This window comes from Oncorhynchus keta, chromosome 11, assembly GCF_023373465.1.
Source record: "Oncorhynchus keta strain PuntledgeMale-10-30-2019 chromosome 11, Oket_V2, whole genome shotgun sequence".
NCBI lineage: Eukaryota > Metazoa > Chordata > Actinopteri > Salmoniformes > Salmonidae > Oncorhynchus > Oncorhynchus keta.
Genome location: NC_068431.1, coordinates 39,307,025 through 39,329,732, shown reverse-complemented (window position 1 = coordinate 39,329,732; position 22,708 = coordinate 39,307,025). Strand labels below are relative to the sequence as shown.

Here is a 22,708-nt window from a genome sequence, read left to right as displayed (position 1 = left end):
CTGAAAAACAGCTTCTATCTCAAGGCCATCAGACTGTTAAACAGCCACCACTAACATTGAGTGGCTGCTGCCAACACACTGACTCAACTCCAACCACTTTAATAATGGGAATTGATGGGAAATGATGTAAAATATATCACTAGCCACTTTAAACAATGCTACCTAATATGTTTACATACCCTACATTATTCATCTCATATGTATACGTATATACTGTACTCTATATCATCTACTGCATCTTTATGTAATGCATGTATCACTAGCCACTTTAACTATGCCACTTTGTTTACATACTCTTCTCATATGTATATACTGTACTCGATACCATCTACTGTATCTTGCCTATGCCGCTCTGTACCATCACTCATTCATATATCTTTATGTACATATTATTTATCCCCTTACACTTGTGTGTATAAGACAGTAGTTTTGGAATTGTTAGTTAGATTACTTGTTGGTTATTACTGCATTGTCGGAACTAGAAACACAAGCATTTCGCTACACTCGCATTAACATCTGCTAACCATGTGTATGTGACAAATACAATTTGATTTGATTTGGTAGGGCTGATCACAGATAACGACGAGACAGCCTATAGGGAGGAGGTCAGAGACCTGACCGTGTGGTGCAAGGACAACAAACTCTCCCTCAACGTGATCAAGACAAAGGAGATAATTGTGGACTACAGGAAAAGGAGGACCGAGCACGCCCCCATTCTCATCGACAGGGTTTTAGTGGAACATGTTGAGAGCTTCAAGTTGGCGTTCACATCACCAACAAACTAACATGGTCCAAGCACACCAAGATAGTCGTGAAGAGGGCACAACAAAATATTATCGGAATGGGTCCTCAGATCCTCAAAAGGTTCTACAGCTGCACCATCGAGAGCATCCTGACAGGTTGCATAACTGCCTGGTTTGGCAACTGCTCAGCCTCCGACCGCAAGGCACTACAGAGGGTAGTGCGTACTGTCCAGTACATCACTGGGGCCAAGCTTCCTGCCATCCAGGACCTCTATACCAGGTGGTGTCAGAGGAAGGACCTAGAAAGTGTCTGAATACCTGTTGTATTCAGCGCATGTGATTTTGATCCAGCAGAATCTCACTACTACACCCAGTCTATCAATTCTCCATAATAACATTAATACCTCCAATAGTAGGGGACTCCTGTTATATTTACCAGATGATACACTATTTAATACAGACAGAGAATCTGAGCCTACTATAATTCTAACAGGTTGTACGTCCCCGAGTCACTGGAGGGCAACTATTATCGCCAACAGTTCAACTGAGTATACTGACAGTTCATTTGTTAGTCTTCTGCACATCAAATTCAGGAATGTAAATGACCGCTCCTGTGTGCCCACTCTGGGTCCTTCGATCCATCTGTGAAAAGAGCTTAAAAAAAAGCATAAAAACTTCTACCAATGGAATTGTCAACCAGTTTCCCTATCTCACTGACTTCAGACCAATACTCACTCTCACTGTATTACATTACCCCTCATACACCAGTAGGAGTCACTGTTTAGGCAGGAATTGTTGGACCGCGGCTTCAGATGTTATTTAAATATAGGTATCTCTTTATTTAGGTTGATGGCATGACATTGAAACAATGACATTGAATCAACATACCATTTTATTGTCAACTTTGAAACAAGGTAAAAAAAAATATTTTTAATCAAATATGAAATTCAACATAATTTCAACCACCCAATTGAATATAGGATGAAAAATAGACATTGACTAAATAGTAAGAATATGCAAAAATTTCAACATCTAAAATATGATGAAAATGTGACCTGGATTTGGTGTTGCATGTTCAAACGTATTTACAACACCACATTAATTTAATTTAGTTGCAATTTCCATGTCGATTTTATGTGAGATTTTTAACCATTCTGAGAGGAATATTCAACACAATTTCAACGTAATAGATAGTTTTGATGAGTATGTTGAAATTAGATTGATGTAACAACCTGTTAGTCAGGTTAAGTCAATGTATTTAAGTTTTACCATCATTTCGATGTTTGCAATGCTGGTTGAATTGATAAGAAAACAGTACTGGTTGATGACTTTTTGCAAATCCAGATGTTTCAAACATAGATTCAACGGCACAATACGTTGACAAATTATGTTGAAACAACGTTGATTCAACCAGATTGTGTCCAGTGGGTTATGAGTAACCTTAGAGTAAGACCTGTTGGGCTGAAAACATTTAAATTCACATTAGAACACATATGCCATGAATTAGTTAAATGTGTTCAAAGATTTGGTAGGTCATACAACTATTAGCTGTAAAAGACAATATCTCATGATTACTAAACACATTACAGGCCACAGTATGGTAATCAAATTGTGTCAAAATACCAAATGTTTTCAGGGTATACAACAAATCTCCAAGACCTTGAAATACACCAGAGACTGTTCTAGGGACTGCTGATTGCTCTGTTGTTGGCCCACTTCATCATTAGGTAAGAGTTATATGAGGTTGGTTGAGGGCACTCTCCAGGATCTGTCTTACCCTCTGTGCTGCTTATCTGTTCTCATGTAACCTACCTTCGGGGTTAAGAATGTGGAAAATGACTGCATGTGACTTGTGTGTATACGCCTGCAACTCATTGCTCTACCCTATATTCTTATTCTTCTTATTCTGCTTAAAGAACTCTACATCTTATCTTGGCATTGAACTCAAAGAAAACACTTGATTTTCACAGTTATGTTTGTTACATACTGTCACGACTTCGGGCTCCTCTTCTTGTTCTGCGTCACCGGCTTTCTAGCCATCGCCGCTCCATTTTTCATATATCCATTTGTCTTGTCTTGCTTTCATACACACCTGGTTTTCATTTCCCCAATCAATCTAATTGTATTTAACCCTCTGTTTCCCATCATGTTTTGTGTGTAATTGTTTTCATGTCAAGCAAAGTTCTTTAGCGCTTTACTTTATTGTTCTGTTTTTTTGAGCGCGTTTGTTTTGTTGTGCTCCCGGTTTAGAACTATAGTAAAGTGTACTTAATTTATCATACTCTGCTCTCCTGCACCTGACTTCGCCTTTATACACACCTTGACCGAATTACACACAGAGAATATGGAGTCAGCAGGAACAGGTACCCCGGTTAGAGGAGTCGAGGAACGAGTCCAGGAACATTCGGCCATGCTACATCCTCTTGGTGCCATGATGGGTCGCGTTGTCCAGACCATGGACCACTGGGAGAGACAGGAGGTCTCTCCAGTGCCTCGACCAGCACAACCGGGGTTATCTCCACCTGTTCCATCCGGAGGGAATTCTGGGGGGATGCGTCTCTCCCTTCCCAGGGAGTATGATGGAACGGCAGCACAGTGCCAGGGATTCTTGCTACAACTGGACCTCTACCTGGCCACTGTGCACCTAGATCCCTCGGGAGGGGAGAGAGTGGCTGCTCTCGTCTCCTGCCTCACAGGAAGAGCGCTGGAGTGGGCAAACGCCGTTTGGAGAGAAGGCTCCAGACCACTTTCACCCGTCGCTTCAGGGCCGTCTTCGACCATCCACCTGAGGGCAGAGCGGCGGGGGAGAGGCTCTTTCATTTGAGGCAGGGGACGAGGAGCGCCCAGGACTTTGCCCTTGAATTCCGAATCTTGGCAGAGGACGTCTGACGTGAGCTGGCCTGCAGGGATGCCACCATTACCTTTGACCAACTGGTGGATTTGTCCATCCGGTTGGATAACCTTCTGGTCACCCGAGGACGTCCAGAGGGGGCTCTGTTCGTTCCATCATCCAGTAACCCCGCCCGGTGCCCATGGAGTTAGGAGGTGCGGCGCATAGGGAGACGGGAGGAGGAGCCGTCACGTGCGCCATCTGTGGCTGCAGAGGAAACACTGCCGGTCGGTGCCGTGGCATCACCCCAGGTGAGTTTGCACCACACTCATCCAGAGTCCTCTGTTGATCAACTATTTGTGCCTGTTTGTTTTCCCTACATTCCCAGCATGAGGCGCTCGTCAATTCAGTCACAGCTGGGAATTTTATCGACAGAGCATTAGCCATTCGGTTAGGGATCCCCATTTTTCCTACAGTTAGACCTTTCCCGGTACACGCTCTACATAGTTGACCATTAGGGTTCGAGCTAATCAGCGAGGCCACCATCTCCTTGGCTATTTTTATGCAGGGGAATCATGAGGAGAGAATCAGTCTCTTTCTCATTGATCGATCAGCCTTATCTCAGGTTTTCACCCCAAAAGTAACGTGCAGGTAGAGAGAGTCAACCAGGATGTGGGGTTTGTGGGGCCATTTAAAGTCCTGAGGAGGGTGACCGAAGTATGTTACAGATTACAACTACTCTCTTATTATCGTATTAACCTCTCGTTCCATGTGTCTCTCCTCAGGCCGGTGGTGGCTGGTCCACTCCTGGAATCTGAGGTGCAAGAGGTCCCTCCGTCCCCCAGGAGGTCCCTCCGCCCCGGCATACATCGTTCGTTCCATCCTGGATTTGAGGCGTCGGGTGGGGGACCTTCAGTACCTCGTGGAGTGGGAGGGGTACGGACCGGAGGAGAGGTGCTTGGTTCCGGTTGCAGATATTTTGGATCCCGAACTACTGCAGGAGTTTCACCGTCGCCGGTCGGATCGCCCTGCACCTCGTCCTCAGGGTCATCCTCGAGGCCGGTGTAAGAGCCGCGCGTCAAGGGGGGGTACTTCCACCGAAGTCGGCTCCTCTCCTTCTTCGTTCGGCAATCGACGTCACCGGCTTTCTAGCCATCGCCGCTCCATTTTTCATATATCCATTTGTCTTTTTTTCATACACACCTGGTTTTCATTTCCCCAATCAATCTAATTGTATTAAACCCTCTGTTTCCCATCATGTTTTGTGTGTAATTGTTTTGTGTGTAACACCTCCTGTCTCAGCCTCCAGTATTTATGCTGCAGTAGTTTATGTGGCGGGGGGCTAGGGTCAGTTTGTTATATCTGGAGTACTTCTCCTGTCCTATTCGGTGTCCTGTGTGAATTTAAGTGTGCTCTCTCTAATTCTCTCTTTCTCTCTTTCTTTCTCTCTCTCGGAGGACCTGAGCCCTAGGACCATGCCTCAGGACTACCTGACATGATGACTCCTTGCTGTCCCCAGTCCACCTGGCTGTGCTGCTGCTCCAGTTTCAACTGTTCTGCCTTATTATTATTGGGCCATGCTGGTCATTTATGAACGTTTGAACATCTTGGCCATGTTCTGTTATAATCTCCACCCGGCACAGCCAGAAGAGGACTGGCCACCCCACATAGCCTGGTTCCTCTCTAGGTTTCTTCCTAGGTTTTGGCCTTTCTAGGGAGTTTTTCCTAGCCAGCGTGCTTCTACACCTGCATTGCTTGCTGTTTGGGGTTTTAGGCTGGGTTTCTGTACAGCACTTTGAGATATCAGCTGATGTACGAAGGGCTATATAAATACATTTGATTTGATTTAATTGCGCTTTACTTTATTGTTCTGTTTTTTGAGCGTTTTGGTTTGATGTGCTCCCGGTTTGGAACTATAGTAAAGTGAGCTTAATTTATCATACTCTGCTCTCCTGCACCTGACTTCGCCTTTATACACACCTTGACACATACAGAGCCTTCAGAAAGTGTTCATACCCATTGACTTATTCCACATTTTGTTGTGTTACAGCCTGGATTCAAAATAGACTAAATAGTTTCTCTCAATGATCTGCACACAATACCACATAATGACAAATTGAAAACATGTTTTTAGAATATTTTGCAAATTTATTGAAAATGAAATGCATAAATTAGATATTTATGTAAGTATTCACACCTTTGGCTGCAATTACAGCTGTGAGTCTTTCTGGGTAAGTCTCTAAGAGGTTTCAACACCTGAATTGTACAATATTTGCACGTTATTCTTTAAAAATTCTTCAAGCTCTGTGAAGTTTTATTGCAAGACATCCGTCTTGCCATAGATTTTCAAGCCAATTTAAATCAGAACTATAACTAGACGACTCAGGAACATTCGATATTGTCTGGGTAAGCAACTCCAGTGTATATTTGGCCTTGTGTTTTAGGTCCTGCTGAAATGTGAATTTGTCTCAGTGCCTGTTGAAAAGCAGACTGAACCACGTTTTCCTCTAGGATTTTGCTTGGGCTTAGCTCCATTCTGTTTCTTTTTATCCTAAAAAAAACTCCCTAGTCCTTGCTGATGACAGACATTACCCATAACATGATGCAGCCACCACCATGATTGAAAATATGAAGAGTGGTACTCAGTGATGTGTTGGATTTGCCTCAAATATAACACTTTGTATTCAGGACTTAAAGTTAATTTGTTTGCCAGGTCTTTTGCAGTTTTACATTGGTTTCTTATTGCAAACAGGATGCATGTTTTGGAATTGTTTTATTCTGTACAGGTTTCCTCTTCACTTTGTCATTTAGGTTCGTATTGTGACGTAACTACATTGTTGTTGATCCATCCTCAGTTTTCTCCTATCACAGCCATTAAACTCTGTAACTGTTTTAAAGTCACCATTGGCCTCATGGTGAAATCCCTGAGTGGCTTCCTTCCTCTACGTCAAATGAGTTAGGAAGGACGCCTGTATCTTTGTAGTGACTGGGTGTATTGATACACCATCCAAAGCGTAATTAATAACTTCACCATACTCAAAGCAATATGCAATGTCTGTTTTTAATGTTATTTATCTACCAATAGGAGCCCTTCTTTTCGCGGCATTGGAAAACCTCCTTGGTCTTTGTGGATGAATCTGTGTTTGAAAAATCACTGCTCGACTGACGGACTTTACAGATTGTATGTGTGGGGTACAGAGATGAGGTAGTCATTAAATAATCATGTTAATCACTATTATTACACACATAGTGAGTCCATGCACATGTTTACTCCTGAACCTTTTTAGGCTTGCCATAACAAAAGGGTTGAATACTTACTGACTCAAGACATTTCAGCTTTTCATTTTTAATTGATTTGCAAAATTGCAAAAAAAACTATTCCAGTTTGTCATTATGGGGTATTGTGTGTAGGCCAGTGACACGAAATCTAAATGTAATATTCAGGCTGTAACAAAACAAAATATGGAACAGGTCAAGGGGTGTGAATAGATTCTGAAGGCACTGTACTCTTAATGCAACCGTCATAAAGTTAATATGAAAATTATTTTCTTATTAGGAAGGAAATGTATTGTACATTTGTGCATACCCTTGTGAATTTGAAAGTGCTTAGAAAGTGCTAGGCCTAGATCCATGGTCTCAGGCAGCTTTCAAGTTTGAACAGTGGATTCAGTCGGCTCATCATTTCCATGGTCACCCTGCTCAACGGTATTGGCAACGGCCAGAGTGTCTGCCTCAGCCTCAGAAGCTGAGTCTTCGTCAGAAAGGTCTGCGTCTGAGAGGATCCCACAGCCCGTGTGGCACAGCTGGCGCTCCAGGTTGGTGATGCGCCGCTTCAGCCGCTGCTGTGTGGCCGTGTACTCGCTTAGCAGGCGGGCGAAGCGCGTCTGCAGGGTGTCCAGAGAGGACTCCAGCCTCTCCACCTTCTCCTCAGTGTCCTCTCCACCCAGTCTGCCAGCCTCTGCATTCTCATCCAGGAGGCCCTCCTTCATAAGGATCTCCTTCCCCCTCTCCTCCAGCACCTTCTTAGCATCAGGGTACTCGGTCACTGCTTCCATCAGGTCATCCTTAGAGAGGCAGAAGAGGTCAGAATAGCCGATGCTGCGGATATTGGCTGTCCTGCGGTTTCCCATTTTGCTGCCCTGGATGTTGAGGATACTTATCTCCCCAAAGCAGCTGCCGGCGGTGAGGAGGGCGTACTGTGTGACCCCGTCATTTGCCACCACTGCCAGCTTCCCCTCTTTGATGATGTACATCTCCTTCCCTATGTCCCCTTTGCGGCAGATGTAGTCCCCTGGGCTATAGACCTGTGGCCGGAGTTTCAGGACCAGCTCCACCAACAGTCCAGCCTCACAGTCCTGAAAGATACGCACTTTCTTCAGGGTCTCCAGGTGCACATTGATGGCGATCTCAGCCCGCAATTTGTTAGGCAAGTTCTTCAATACCTCCTGCTCATCCACTGCTTTCTTATTAGTCCAGAGGTAGTCAAACCACTTAATGACACGTGCTTCCAGCTCCTTGCTGACCCGGCGGAAGTGCATGTAGTGTTTGATGGCATCAATACGGGCCTGAAACTCTGCACGTGTGGCATTCATGTTGGAAATCATGGAGCCAACATTACCCACAATCGTGGCAAAGATCAGCACCCCAACGAGGAAGTCAAAGACCACAAAAAGATACTCCTCATCCCGTACAGGTGCAGGCATCTCTCCAATAGTGGTGAGGGTGAGGGTGGACCAGTACAGGCAGTAGACATAGCCCCGGGTTAGGGAGCCATACTCAGGGTTGGAGATGTTGGGGTACACCCAGGTATCAGAGCCAAACCCTAGAGATTTGGAAATAGCAAAGTAGATGCAGGCGTTCCAGTGGATGATGACCAGGATGTAGAGCACCAAGTTGCAGATGCGGAAGATGTTGGGGTAGTTCGTGCGTGTCTCAGTGCGGTCAAAGAACTCAAACATGCGTGGGAAGCGCAGCAGGCGATTGAATCTGAGCTCTGGGGTGTGGATTCCTGTGGATATGTAGGCCAGATCAGTGGGTAGGATGGACACGAAATCCAGCTTGAACTGAAATGTGCGGACATAGCTGTCTCTCAGCTTGGAGAGGTCCTTCACCAGCAGACCCTGCTCCAGAAACCCTGTGGTATAAAGAAGGTGTTGCCATTAGCACAAAAATATCTACCCAGGTTATCAATTATCTCTCACATCTCTATGTTTGGATCAGTAAATAATAAATATAGCTATACATAATATAACAAAAGTGTGTTTAGCCTCAAGCTAGGACCTGGTTTAAGGGTGTATATGATGGTGATGTACCTGTGCGGAGTCGGACACATGTGTCCAGGATGTACAAAGCGTCTGAAAGGTAGTCCAGCACCAACCAGCAGATGTAATTGCTTGTCTGCAGTTTGTCAAAGCATGCCCTACACATAGAAGAGAAAAAGAGAATACTTAACTCCAGCATCAAACTTCCATCTATCAGTCCAACATTTATATTGTTTCATTTTACTGATGAATAAACATCCCCTCTGGTGTTGTGCTATGTGTGGACTGTGGACCAAACAGAAAATGCCTGTGTTCTCAACTACCTAGCCACAATGAGGATCCAGTTGTAGAGCACAGCTATAGCAATAACAAACAGCCAACGGTAGTACATGTCGTCTGATGGGGACACAACGAACACACCCCATTTTTTCCTGAGAAATAAAAGAGAATGGTTCATGTCAAATAAGGTTACACAGCCTTTTTGTTTCTGCAGGTAGACATGGGTGGGTCTGATCGTCAAGGGCCATGTGTCTGAAAGACTAACCACTGAACATATATCAGCTTTAATAATGATTACATTATTATGATGAAGCTGTAGACTGTATCAAATGGGGTCCATTTAAGGTAGTAAAGCAGACAATGGATTTTTATTAAACTGAGGTAGATACATGTTGCATTGTAATTCAGAACAGTTTATAGCGTATTTAGAGAATCATCACAGAGACAGACATACCTAAATCTCCCTTTGGTATTGTTGCCATTGGCATCAGGCTGCGTATTGCTGATGCGACTAGGGGCAGTTCTTAGCTCAGGGCCACGGAAGCGTTCCAAGAAAGAGTCTGGCCGCTCCTCCTCCTCTACAAGGCTCCTGTGTGCCCACTCCCTCAGAATCACTACCAAATTCACTAATCTGAGAGAGAGATAGAGAGAGAAAGAGATACATGTAAAGAGTAGCAGAGTTTGTATAAAATAACTGTATTAAGCAGAGTAAATTGGGACAGATTAGCACATGGGTGAGGCAATTTCATCATCACACTATCTATCAGTTGTGAGCTTTGGAAACTACCATTGCTGAGGTACCAGAATTTACCTAGACAGAGCTCCCCGTCCTTGAAAAGAGTTCCTTGAGTTGTGTCCACCATCGAGAGCGGCCACCCGTGCCAGCTCTGAGGATGTGTCATCATTATCATGATCACATTCTGATGGCACTCTAGGAGAAGAGCAGACAGAGGCAGACACAGAGAAGATGCACACTTGAGCAGGGGTAGGTATACATTTGGATGCACAAACAATGACCATTTGAGACTCTGATTAGCAGTTGAAAAAGGGAGGCAGGGTCAAATACTGTACATGGTGGTACATTGTGTAAAACAGGAAGAGTTGTATATAAGCATAAAGGATGCATGCAGCAAAGAAATATAATTCTAGAACTAGAACCCTATGCAGGCCTCTCTGTGTAACCCACCTGCTGAGAGTACTCTCAGCTCTCTCCCTCTCTGGCTCCTCCTCCACAGTGGTCTTCACTGAGAGACGATGGGGGGACAAGTCTCTGTCGGCCACCTGGCCTGTCATCTTCAGCTGAAATGAGCTTTCAATTCATACAGAGAAACATTAAGAGTCTTTCCATTCCATCTGATTTGATACGCCCAAAAACTGACCACTACTTGACCATAATTATGAGCTTTTCATACAGTATGTAACTAACATCTGCATGGCACCATGGTATTTAGTCATATAATCATGAAATGTGGCTGGTGTTTTGCCATGGTCAGGGCCAGATTAATGCAGGGGCTTAAAGGGGCTGAAGCCCTTGGGCCCAGCCCCTTGGGGGGCCCAAGAGGAAGCAAAGTGTTTTTAATAAAATCATACACTGAGTACAGTCGTGGCCAAAAGTTTTGAGAATGACACAAATATTAATTTTCACAAAGTCTGCTGCCTCAGTGTCTTTAGATATTTTTGTCAGATGTTACTATGGAATAATTACAAGCATTTCACAACGGCTTTTATTGATAATTACATGAAGTTGATGCAAAGAGTCAATATTTGCAGTGTCGACCCTTCTTTTTCAAGACCTCTGCAATCCGCCCCTGGCATGCTGCCAATTAACTTCTGGGCCACATCCTGACTGATGGCAGCCCATTCTTGCATAATCAATGCTTGGACTGTGTCAGAATTTGTGGGTTTTTGTTTGTCCACGCAACTCTTGAGGATTGACCACAAGGTCTCAATGGGATTAAGGTCTGGGGAGTTTCCTGGCCATGGACCCAAAATATCGATGTTTTGTTCCCTGAGCCACTTAGTTATCACTTTTTCCTTATGGCAATGTGCTCCATCATGCTGGAAAAGGCATTGTTCATCACCAAGCTGTTCATGGATGGTTGGGAGAAGTTGCTCTCGGAGGATGTGTTGGTAGCATTCTTTATTAATGGCTGTGTTCTTAGGAAAGATTGTGAGTGAGCCCACTCCCTTGGCTGAGAAGCAACCCTACACATGAATGGTCTCAGGATGCTTTACTGTTGGCATGACACAGGTAGCGCTCACCTTGTCTTCTCCGGACAAGCTTTTTTCCGGATGCCCCAAACAACCCGAAAAGGGGATTCATCAGAGAAAATGACTTTATCCCAGTCCTCATCAGTCCAATCCCTGTACCTTTTGCAGAATATCAGTCTGTCCCTGATGTTTTTCCTGGAGAGAAGTGGCTTCTTTGCTGCCCTTCTTGACACCAGGCCATCCTCCAAAAGTCTTCGTCTCACTGTTTGTACAGTTGCACTCACACCTGCCTGCTGCCATTCCTGAGCAAGCTCTGTACTGGTGGTGCCCCGATCCCGCAGCTAAATCAACTTTAGGAGATGGTCCTGGCGCTTGCTGGACTTTCTTGGGTGCCCTGAAGCCTTCTTCGCAACAATTGAACCCCTCTCCTTGAAGTTTTTGATGAACTGATAAATGTTTGATTTAGGTGCAATCTTACTGGCAGCAATATCCTTGCATGTGAAGCCCTTTTTGTGCAAAGCAATGATGACGGCACGTGTTTCCTTGCAGGTAACCATGGATGACAGAGGAAGAACAATGATTCCAAGCACCACCCTCCTTTTGAAGCTTCCAGTCTGTTATTCAAACTCAATCAGCATGACAGAGTGCTCTCCAGCCTTGTCCTCGTCAACACTCACACCTGTGTTAATGAGAGAATCACTGAGATGATGTCAACTGGTCCTTTTGTGGCAGAACTGAAATGCAGTGGAAATGTTTTTTGGGGATTCAGTTCATTTGCATAGCAAGAGGGACTTTGCAATTAATTGCAATTCATCTGATCACTCTACATAACATTCTGGAGTATATGCAAAATAAATAATACATTCTTAAAATGGTTGGGAATTACGTATACTAAGGCATTTGTGAAAATTCTATAGCAATATACAGTGGGAAAGTGGCAGTGCGTTTAGACAATTGATAGACACGGCAGTAAATAAAATCTAACAAAAAAGACATGTCTCATCCAGGACCAGAGTCTATGCAGACCTTAGCCAATCAGTTACAGTAGGCCTTTATGGAAACAAGCCATTTGCCACAGGAGCCTGCCATCATTCATTTGAATTGGACTGTGCAGTAGCACCAGTGCGTCTTTAGATCATTAGAATGCATTTGGCAAAAGCCAAAAAATACACCTGAATGGATTTCTGCAAATATGTAAATACCTTGGGAGTCTTCTTACATTTGGAAACTTTACAGTCCTATTGATCACACAACCATGAATAGGTAGGCTGTATTTCCCTATACATCAACAAGATCACCATCTAAAGCTAGCCAGAGTAAGCAGAGTTCAAATCTAACAAAGGAACATTAGATAAACCCTCTCAAACTTTTTCAGCTAGTTGGCCGTAAGTAGCCTGCTCATCCTTCTGCAGCTTGCCTGCCAATGCCTGCTTGTCCCAACCAAGCACCCAAGCTAACTGGCTAAAGTTGACTAGCTTGCTACCTCCAAACACAGATAAGAACACACCTCACTCTGACCATTTTACTCGCCATAGCAGAGCTAGTTAGGCTGTTTACATGCTATCTAGCGCGTTCGTGACTAACATACTTCTTTGCTGACTGATACCTGTCATATTCAGCAGGTGTTGCGTGTTCGTAATTTCATCAGTCATTCTGCACTCTGGCACACTCAGATGAGAGTGCTCTGAAATCATAGTAGACAGCCAGAGTGAATTTGCGAACGCAAGAGATATGCTAACTGTATAACAGTCGTTCAAGTTCAGCAAAGCTAGCAAAGCGATTCACATTTCTTGCTAGCTAACCAACTGACACCTGACACTCTGGCTGTGTAGCCACCGAAAAACAATATGAGGGAAAAGTCAGTCACTCACTAACTCCTCCAATGATATGACATCCTCCTACCAACTCACTATCTAGCTAATATTAGGCTCTGTGATTTTAGCTATCTACATAAATAGATGCGCTAGCCTACTAGCCACGTTATAACTGACTTGTGATAATTTCCCTTGCTAGTTTGATTGTATTGACATTCCTAGCCTCAGTTGCAGTCAGCCGTTTTTGTCAGAAATAGTTAGTAATTTAAACTGAAACAGTGCATCCCGAATGGAGACAGCAAACAATGTACCAGGCCAGCTGTGATTTACGTGATAGCAATATCTTTTGGACAACCAACAAATGTATTGGTGAATTATATTAATCATGCATTGAACTGTATCCATCTATTCTGCCCACAATGCCTGGAATGTTAAGTCAAATATAACCTATTTTTAAAACCTTTAAAGTTAGTTTTGTAGCATAAACTGGGAATTTGATATTTTGACTGATATTATGATTGTCTGTTTGAATCATATCTGAAAAGTAGTTCAAACGCTATCAGTTCGACTTTAATGTTTTGTACACTCAATGTACACAACATTAAAGCAGTATAAACAGTATACACTCAATGTACAAAACATGAAAACAGTATAAACAGTATAGACTGAGCATGGACTCTACAAGGTTTTGAAAGCGTTCCAGAGGGATGCTGGGCCATGTTGACTCTAATGCTTCCTACAGTTGTCAAGTAGCCTGGATGTCCTTTGGGTGGTGGACCATTCTTGATACACACGGGAAACTGTTGAGTTGAAAAACAAAGCAGCGTTGCCGTTCTCGACACACTCAAACCAGTGCGCCTGGCATCGACTACCATACTCTGTCAAAGGCACTTCAATCTTTTGTCTTGCCCATTCACTCTATGAATGACACACATACACAAATCAATGTCTCAATTTTCTCAAGGCTTAAAAATCCTTATTTAACCTGTCTCCTCCCCTTCATCTACACTGATTGAAGTGGATTTAACAAGTTACATATATAAGGTATCATAGCTTTCACCTGGATTCATCTGGTCAGTCTACGTCATGGAAAGAGTTCTTAATGCTTTGTATATATATATATATATTTACTGCAACCGCCAACCACAGGCGGATTCAGGAGCCCGCTCTCAGTGAGTGTACAGTAGACAGCCTGCTGCGGTCTGCTGCTTCTCTGCTAATCCTCAGATCGAGAGGAGAGGAGGGTCAGTTTGTTATATCTGGAGTACTTCTCCTGTACCATTCGGTGTCCTGTGTGAATCTAAGTGTGCGTTCTCTAATTCTCTCCTTCTCTCTTTCTTTCTCTCTCTCGGAGGACCTGAGCCCTAGGACCATGCCCCAGGACTACCTGACATGATGACTCCTTGCTGTCCCCAGTCCACCTGGCCATGCTGCTGCTCCAGTTTCAACTGTTCTGCCTTATTATTATTCGACCATGCTGGTCATTTATGAACATTTGAACATCTTGGCCATGTTCTGTTATAATCTCCACCCGGCACAGCCAGAAGAGGACTAGCCACCCCACATATGCTCTCTCTAATTCTCTCTTTCTTTCTCTCTCTCAGAGGACCTGAGCCCTAGGACCATGCCCCAGGACTACCTGACATGATGACTCCTTGCTGTCCCCAGTCCACCTGGCCGTGCTGCTGCTCCAGTTTCAACTGTTCTGCCTTATTATTATTCGACCATGCTGGTCATTTATGGACATTTTAACATCTTGGCCATGTTCTGTTATTATCTCCACCCGGCACAGCCAGAAGAGGACTGGCCACCCCACATAGCCTGGTTCCTCTCTAGGTTTCTTCCTAGGTTTTGGCCTTTCTAGGGAGTTTTTCCTAGCCACCGTGCTTCTACACCTGCATTGCTTGCTGTTTGGGGTTTTAGGCTGGGTTTCTGTACAGCACTTTGAGATATCAGCTGATGTACAAAGGGCTATATAAATACATTTGATTTGATTTTGATTTGATTAGATTTGATTTGAGGGAGGGGGCCCACCTGGGTAACTGGGGGGCCCTGTCTTGGTTAATAAAAATACAAAAAATGAACTACATAATAAATAAATGTGACTGGTCAATTGTGTGAGTCAGGGACTGGCCCAAGCCCATAGTGGGTGCAAGAGGCAAAAAAAACATCAACAAAAAACTATTCTGTTATTGTTTTTATTATTTTATTGTTTTTTATCCAACCACAGGCACCCGCTCTCAATGTTCAAAATACACCAGCGAGCATAATTTAGACACAGAGGACCAATAGTTTAAAAAACCAGTGGATTACATTTTATCACAAGCACATACAGGTAATAACCAAAATAAAGGAAACACCAACATAAAGTGTCTTAAAATGGTGTTGGGCCACCACGAGCTGCCAGAACAGCTTCAATGCGCCTTGGAATAGATTCTACAAGTGGACCTAAATCATGCCAGGAAAATATACCCCACACCATAACATAAACGATGTATCCCTCATTTACTAAAGTGTTTCCTTTATTTTGTCAGTTGCAGGTTGCCTATTGTTGGGAAGGCCGCAATTGGGGCAGTTTGGACACCAAATATACAGCTTGTTGTGTTGTCGCCGTAGATACACTACCGGTCAAAAGTTTTAGAACACCTACTCATTCAAGGGTTTTCCTTTATTTTTACTATTTTCTACATTGTGAAGACATCAAAACTATGAAATAACACGTATGGAATCATGTAGGAACCAAAAAAGTGTTAAACAAATCAAAATATATTTTATATTTGAGATTCTTCAAGTAGCCACCCTTTGCCTTGATGACAGCTTTGCACACACTTGGCATTCTCTCAACCAGCTTCATGAGATAGTCACCTGGAACGCATTTAAATTAACAGGTGTGCCTTCTTAAAAGTACATTTGTGGAATTTCTTTCCTTCTTAAAGTGTTTGAGCCAATCATTTATCCCGTGACAAGGTAGGGGGGTATACAGAAGATCAATATAAATCCATATTATGTCAGGAACAGCTCAAATAAGCAAAGAGAAATGATAGTGCCAAAATAGTCATCATAAAATATATTTGTTTAACACTTTTTTGGTTGCTACATGCTTCTTCCATATGTGTTATTTCATAGTTCTACAATGTAGAAAATAGAAAAAAAGAAAGAAAAACCCTTGAATGAGTAGGTGTTCTAAAACTTTTGACCAGTAGTGTATAATCCATAGAAGGGCTTCAGAACCTCTCACCCTGGAAATTATAGTGTTAAACTCATGGATACCCTAGCAATGGCTGCCAGTCCTGACTTGAATGGGAATTATATTTCTATGGTTGGTTGCGGCTGTCTGTTTGCCTTTTGCCATTAAAAAATAGAATCGCAGGAAAAACTTAGTTTGGAAAGCAAATGCCTACCACTGAAAAGAGAAGACGAATCTGTCTGTAAAACCAATATAAAAAAGTTTTCTTATAAAAAAAACAACGCCACGGGGCCTAGGATTTCTTAATCCGGCCCTGGCCATGTTTCAGCGGTGTACTGTATGTGGAAGATAAGGGCTATAGTCATGGTTTGGTACAGATGTAGGATCTTCATTTGAGCCAGTCTGCTACAGCAGGAAAATTATCCTTCAGCAACAGGAAATGTTAATTATTAGTCTATGCGGATTATACTTAATGGACATTTTTGTAGGGGTTGATACATTTTTCATAAGGGAAAATAAAGTCTGAAATGGAAATTACAAACTTAAGAAGCCTTTTAAAACCTCAAATACACTACAAGTTTTATGTTTCCTGCATTGTCCTGCAAAAGGTCGATCAAATTAAGATCCTACATCTGTAACTCTCTCTTCAGTGTTTAGGGAGTGTGTGACAGATAGAGCAGAGGGACAGAAGACGACTGGGACTGCCAGCCACATTCCCTCATCTGGGGCCCCCGAAACAGGCTGTTGTCACCGTGGTGACTATTTTGGCATCCACAGCAACCAGGGTTGTCAGCCAATACTACCTCCTGCTCCTCTCACCCGTCAGGGGTTGGGAAAATATGTATAGTCTATTATAAAGGGTGTATGTTGACGGCATATGAGGATAAACATTGTTTGAGAGCAATGATACGGTATGGTGACACTGTATGATCCTTCTAACCCCACTATACTGTGTGAAATATGGTCTCTAAGTTGTAGGCTTCTGAGTAAACATCCTAGCCACAACCTTCTGTTCTGAGAAAGATACTTTTTTTCTGAGAAAGAGAAATGTGGTAGCCTAAACCATATTGAGCATAATCCTTTAATGTTTCACTAACTATAGGGGGGTACAGGAAATTAGCTTTAAAACTGCAAGAAGTGTAATAAATCAGCATCATAGGAAAATGTGTAGAATAGCAGGACATTTGTTCAGGCAAACGTTACTTTTATAGTTGAAAATAATTGATTCGTTGCATTATTTTAGCTTAAAATGTACATTTAGGGGAATTGTACAAGGGAAAAGATTTGTTTATGACATTTTCTAAATAATTTCAATATTATTAATTTCCAAGTTGGCTCTATGGCCTTGTCCGGCGCAAAGGATCCCAATTTAAAACTATCCAAAAAAGTGTTTAAAATTCTATAAACTGTCAAAAAATGATATTAATTGAAAAGTTATTGTATGTCGTTTCTTGAAATAGCCATCCGTGACTGTAAATAATATTTCTTTCAAAACTTTGATTCCTAAAAGATGTGTCTGACGATTTGGTTACCATAAGGTCTTCAAAAGCCAAGTCAACAAACAGGTCACTGACCATCTCGAATCCCACCGTACCTTCTCCACTGTGCAATCTGGTTTCCGAGCCGGTCACGGGTGCACCTCAGCCACACTCAAGGTACTAAACGATATCATAACCGCCATCGATAAAAGACAGTACTGTGCAGACCGTGCCAAGGCTTTAGACTCTGTCAATCACCATATTCTTATCGGCAGACTCAGTAGCCTCGGTTTTTCGGATGACTGCCTTGCCTGGTTCACCAATTACTTTGCAGACAGAGTTCAGTGTGTCAAATCGGAGGGCATGCTGTCTGGTCCTCTGGCAGTCTCTATGGGGGTGCCACAGGGTTCAATTCTCGGGCCGACTCTTTTCTCTGTATATATCAATGATGTTGCTCTTGCTGCGGGCGATTCCCTGATCCACCTCTACGCAGACGACACCATTCTATATACTTTCGGCCCGTCATTGGACACTGTGCTATCTAACCTCCAAACGAGCTTCAATGCCATACAACACTCCTTCTGTGGCCTCCAACTGCTCTTAAACGCTAGTAAAACCAAATGCATGCTTTTCAACCGATCGCTGCCTGCACCCGCATGCCCGACTAGCATCACCACCCTGGATGGTTCCGACCTTGAATATGTGGACATCTATAAGTACCTAGGTGTCTGGCTAGACTGCAAACTCTCCTTCCAGACTCATATCAAACATCTCCAATCGAAAATCAAATCAAGAGTCGGCTTTCTATTCCGCAACAAAGCCTCCTTCACTCACGCCTCCATGCTTACCCTAGTAAAACTGACTATCCTACCGATCCTCGACTTCAGCGATGTCATCTACAAAATGGCTTCCAACACTCTACTCAGCAAACTGGATGCAGTTTATCACAGTGCCATCCGTTTTGTCACTAAAACACCTTATACCACCCACCACTGTGACTTGTATGCTCTAGTCGGCTGGCCCTCGCTACATATTCGTCGCCAGACCCACTGGCTCCAGGTCATCTACAAGTCCATGCTAGGTAAAGCTCCGCCTTATCTCGGTTCACTGGTCACGATGGCAACACCCATCTGTAGCACGCGCTCCAGCAGGTGTATCTCACTGATCATCCCTAAAGCCAACACCTAATTTGGCCGCCTTTCGTTCCAGTACTCTGCTGCCTGTGCCTGGAACGAATTGCAAAAATCGCTGAAGTTGGAGACTTTTATCTCCCTCACCAACTTCAAACATCAGCTATCTGAGCAGCTAACCAATCGCTGCAGCTGTACATAGTCTATTGGTAAATAGCCCACCCATTTTCACCTACCTCATCCCCATACTGTTTTTATTTATTTACTTTTCTGCTCATTTGCACACCAATATCTCTACCTGTACATGACCATCTGATCATTTATCACTCCAGTGTTAATCTGCAAAATTGTAATTATTCGCCTACCTCCTCATGCCTTTTGCACACATTGTATATAGACTCCCCTTTTTTCTACTGTGTTATTGACTTGTTAATTGTTTACTCCACGTGTAACTCTTTGTTGTCTGTTCACACTGCTATGCTTTATCTTGGCCAGGTCGCAGTTGCAAATGAGAACTTGTTCTCAACTAGCCTACCTGGTTAAATAAAGGTGAAATAAAAAAATAAAAAATAAATAAGGACCCCTTAGTCATGTCCTACGTGAATGTAATGTGGTGCAGCAAAATAACTAATGGTTTATAAAGTTCTCTACTAGATCTCTACTAGTTCTCTGATATAATTAAACAAACAATATTGGATCTCTCTGTACTTTGCTCTGTTCATCTTTCCCTCAATCCTGACTAGTCTCCTAGTCCCTGCCACTGAAAAACATCCCCACAGCATGATGCTGCCACCACCATGCTTCACCGTACGGATGGTGCCAGGTTTCCTCCAGATGTGACGCTTGGCATTCAGGCAAAAGAGTTCAGTTGTGGTTTCATCAGACCAGAGAATCCTGTTTGTCATGGTCTGAGCGTCCTTTAGGTGCCTTTTGGCAAACTCCAAGCTGGCAGTCATGAGCCTTTTACTGAGGAGTGACTTGCATCTGGCCACTCTACCATAAAGGCCTGATAAGTGGAGTGCTGCAGAGATGGTTGTCCTTCTGGAAGGTTCTCCCATCTCCACAGAGGAACTCTGCAGCTATGTCAGAGTGACCATTGGTCACCTCCCTAACCAAGGCCCTTCTCCCCCGATTGCTCAGTTTGGCCGGGCGGCCAGCTCTCGGAAGAGCCTTGGTGGTTCCAAACATCTTCCATTTAAGAATGATGGAGGCCACTGTGTTCTTGGGGACCTTCAATGCTGCAGAAATTCTACGGACAATCCTTTTGACCTCAATGCTTAGTTTTCCTCACATGCACTGTCAACTGTGGGACCTTATATAGATGTGTGTGTCTTTCCAAGTCATGTCCAATTAATTGAATTTACCACAGGTGGACTCCAAGTTGTAGAAACATCTCAAGGATGATCAATGGAAACAGGATGCACCTAAGCTCAATTTTGAGTCTCATAGCAAAGGATCTGAATACTTATGTAAATAAGGTATTTCTGTTTTGAATTAATACATTTGCCTGGACTTTAACCCGATCGAACATCTCTTTTAGAGACTTGAAAATAGCTGCGTACCAACGCTCCCCATCCAACCTGACAGAGCTTGAGAGTATCTGCAGAGAACAATGGGAGAAACTCCCCAAATACAGGTGTGCCAAGCTTGTAGCATCATACCCAAGAAGACTCATGGCTGTAATTGCTGCCCAAGGTGCTTCAACAAAGTACTGATTAAAGGGTCTGAATAGTGATGTAAATGTGATATTTTAATAATTTTGGGGGGTAGAAATTAGCAAAAATTTCAGAAAAACTACTTTTGCTTTGTCATAATGGGATATTGTGTGTAGATTGATGAGCAAAAAAGAGCAATTTAATCAACTTTAGAATAAAGCTGTAACCTAACAAAATGTGGAAAACGTCAAGGGGTCTGAACACTTTCCGAAGGCACTGTATATATAAGTTTGGAGATTTGTATGACATATTTGAATAATATAGTGTTAGAATTAAACAATCAAGGACTTCAAACACCTATTGGACAATAATTCTAAAAATTAAATGTATTTTTATAGTGTCTGACGGAGTTGACAAAAATGCAGTTAGTGAGCATTTTATGAATAAAAATTTGAAAATGTCCTTTACATGCTGTGATAGCTGATACTTAGTCTATCAAAATATATATTTCACTTTTTTGTTAATATATATATTTTTTAAGTGAGATGGCCCCGTCTTTCAAGAATACTGAGCTCGAAAATAGCAACATTTTCTCTCAGCCTCATGGCAAAATTTGTAAATTAGAACAAGATTAGCTATACACCTGCACATATTTCTCTCTGGCCTTTGCTCGGAACTTACGGGGGCTCTGCAAAACTGTGCTATGCCACTGACATACCTCTAAATTGCCATTACATTCTGACACGTGGAAGCACTGAAAGTATTGAGAAGGGTGGTGTTAGGGCCATGACTGGCTCATGGAAGTTGAAGCAGACAAATTATGATGGTGTTTAGACAACTGTTTCCAATATTTTACTAATTGGTGGATCATTAGGGGAAACAGTCAGCCTGAGTCACAGTACTCTGCACAGTGAGCCAATCTAACTGCTCCCACAGGACCAAGCTCTCCACATCATAGCTGACAACAGGTGCGTTTCATCACTTGAGGCAGCGAAGGTAGTGACTGTCTGTATGCCCAGTATATCATGTGTCTCATGACCGTGACTAAGTTGCTACAGTAACATAGTGATAAATGCAGGCAACAAGTGTCTGTTGACCATATGTCATTTCCAATGGCAATGGGAAAGTGCCTCATGCTACATAAGAACACAGACCAAAATAATAAAAATAACAATGAATGCAATAAACACATAGTATAAACACATAGTACAGTGCCGTTTCGCTAAAAGATAAATGTTTTTAGGAAGGTGATTACTCACCAGCTTGTTTCTATACCCTACTTGCCTCCAATCACTCCAGTAAAATCCTTATGGCCATTTCAAAGACAACCAGAGTTCCTTTCCAGCTATTGTTTCCATTGCGGAGAAGATGGAACTGCAGGAGCATGCATTACTGAAGGAGCACCAAGCCAACACATTTCATACCTCTTCCTTACTTCGTCAACATGTCACGTCCTCTAATTGTGTCAGGTTTTTGAAGTGGTTCCTCTTTCTTCCTCTGGGGTCTCCTCCTTTCTTCACTTGTGGAAAGCATAGGCACTTCTTGTCAACATGTCTAAGTCAACAGGACTTCCAATAGACTGACTGTAGGCAGAGCAGGATGGGTGGAGGGGAAGAGGAGGGCCGAGAGAAAAAAAGGGCGGGGACATGGAGAGCTTTCAGGGGTTAAAATGAGTGCTTAGACTCTCTGTCATAATGAGAAGAACAAGCACCAAGAGAGTAAAGTCCGATCAGCAAGTCACATCAAGTGGGTGACAGACACTTCATCCCCCGTGTAGAGAATTGACTCTGGTTAGCTTCTGTCCTGTTAATTCAGTCACTAATGAACACTAACAGAGAAAAAAAGTAGACACTCCCCAATGCAGCATTCAGTGCCTGTAAATCCAGATAATGAAGCCCATGAGAGCCAATGCAGTCTGTCATCTCATCTCGTCTTTCACCCTCATAGAGCTCTCTGACAGACTGTCTCCACTTAGTAAACAGTATGTGACAGAGAGGACTTAGAAAGCCTGAGGGGGCTTGTGGTTTAGAGCAGTCTCAGCATCTGTTCAGGATTCAGACCAGTGAACAACGTCCAACGATCTGCTATCTGAGTTCCCCACGGTTTAATCACTACTCCAC

The 22,708-nt window shown here is 43.1% G+C and overlaps 1 protein-coding gene across 1 annotated transcript; it reads right to left on the bottom strand.

Annotated features, from left to right (window-relative positions):
• Nucleotides 1-1,550: 1,550 nt before the first annotated feature.
• cnga2b (cyclic nucleotide gated channel subunit alpha 2b) lies at nt 1,551-22,147 on the bottom strand. Its single transcript, XM_035780600.2, has 7 exons — nt 21,848-22,147; nt 10,300-10,422; nt 9,925-10,044; nt 9,568-9,744; nt 9,158-9,265; nt 8,886-8,992; nt 1,551-8,707 (listed from the first exon to the last, which is right to left on the bottom strand). Exons 2-7 carry the CDS (start codon nt 10,404-10,406, stop codon nt 7,221-7,223), a joined length of 2,106 nt encoding a protein of 701 aa, XP_035636493.1. The 5' UTR covers nt 10,407-10,422; nt 21,848-22,147; the 3' UTR covers nt 1,551-7,220.
• Nucleotides 22,148-22,708: the final 561 nt, after the last annotated feature.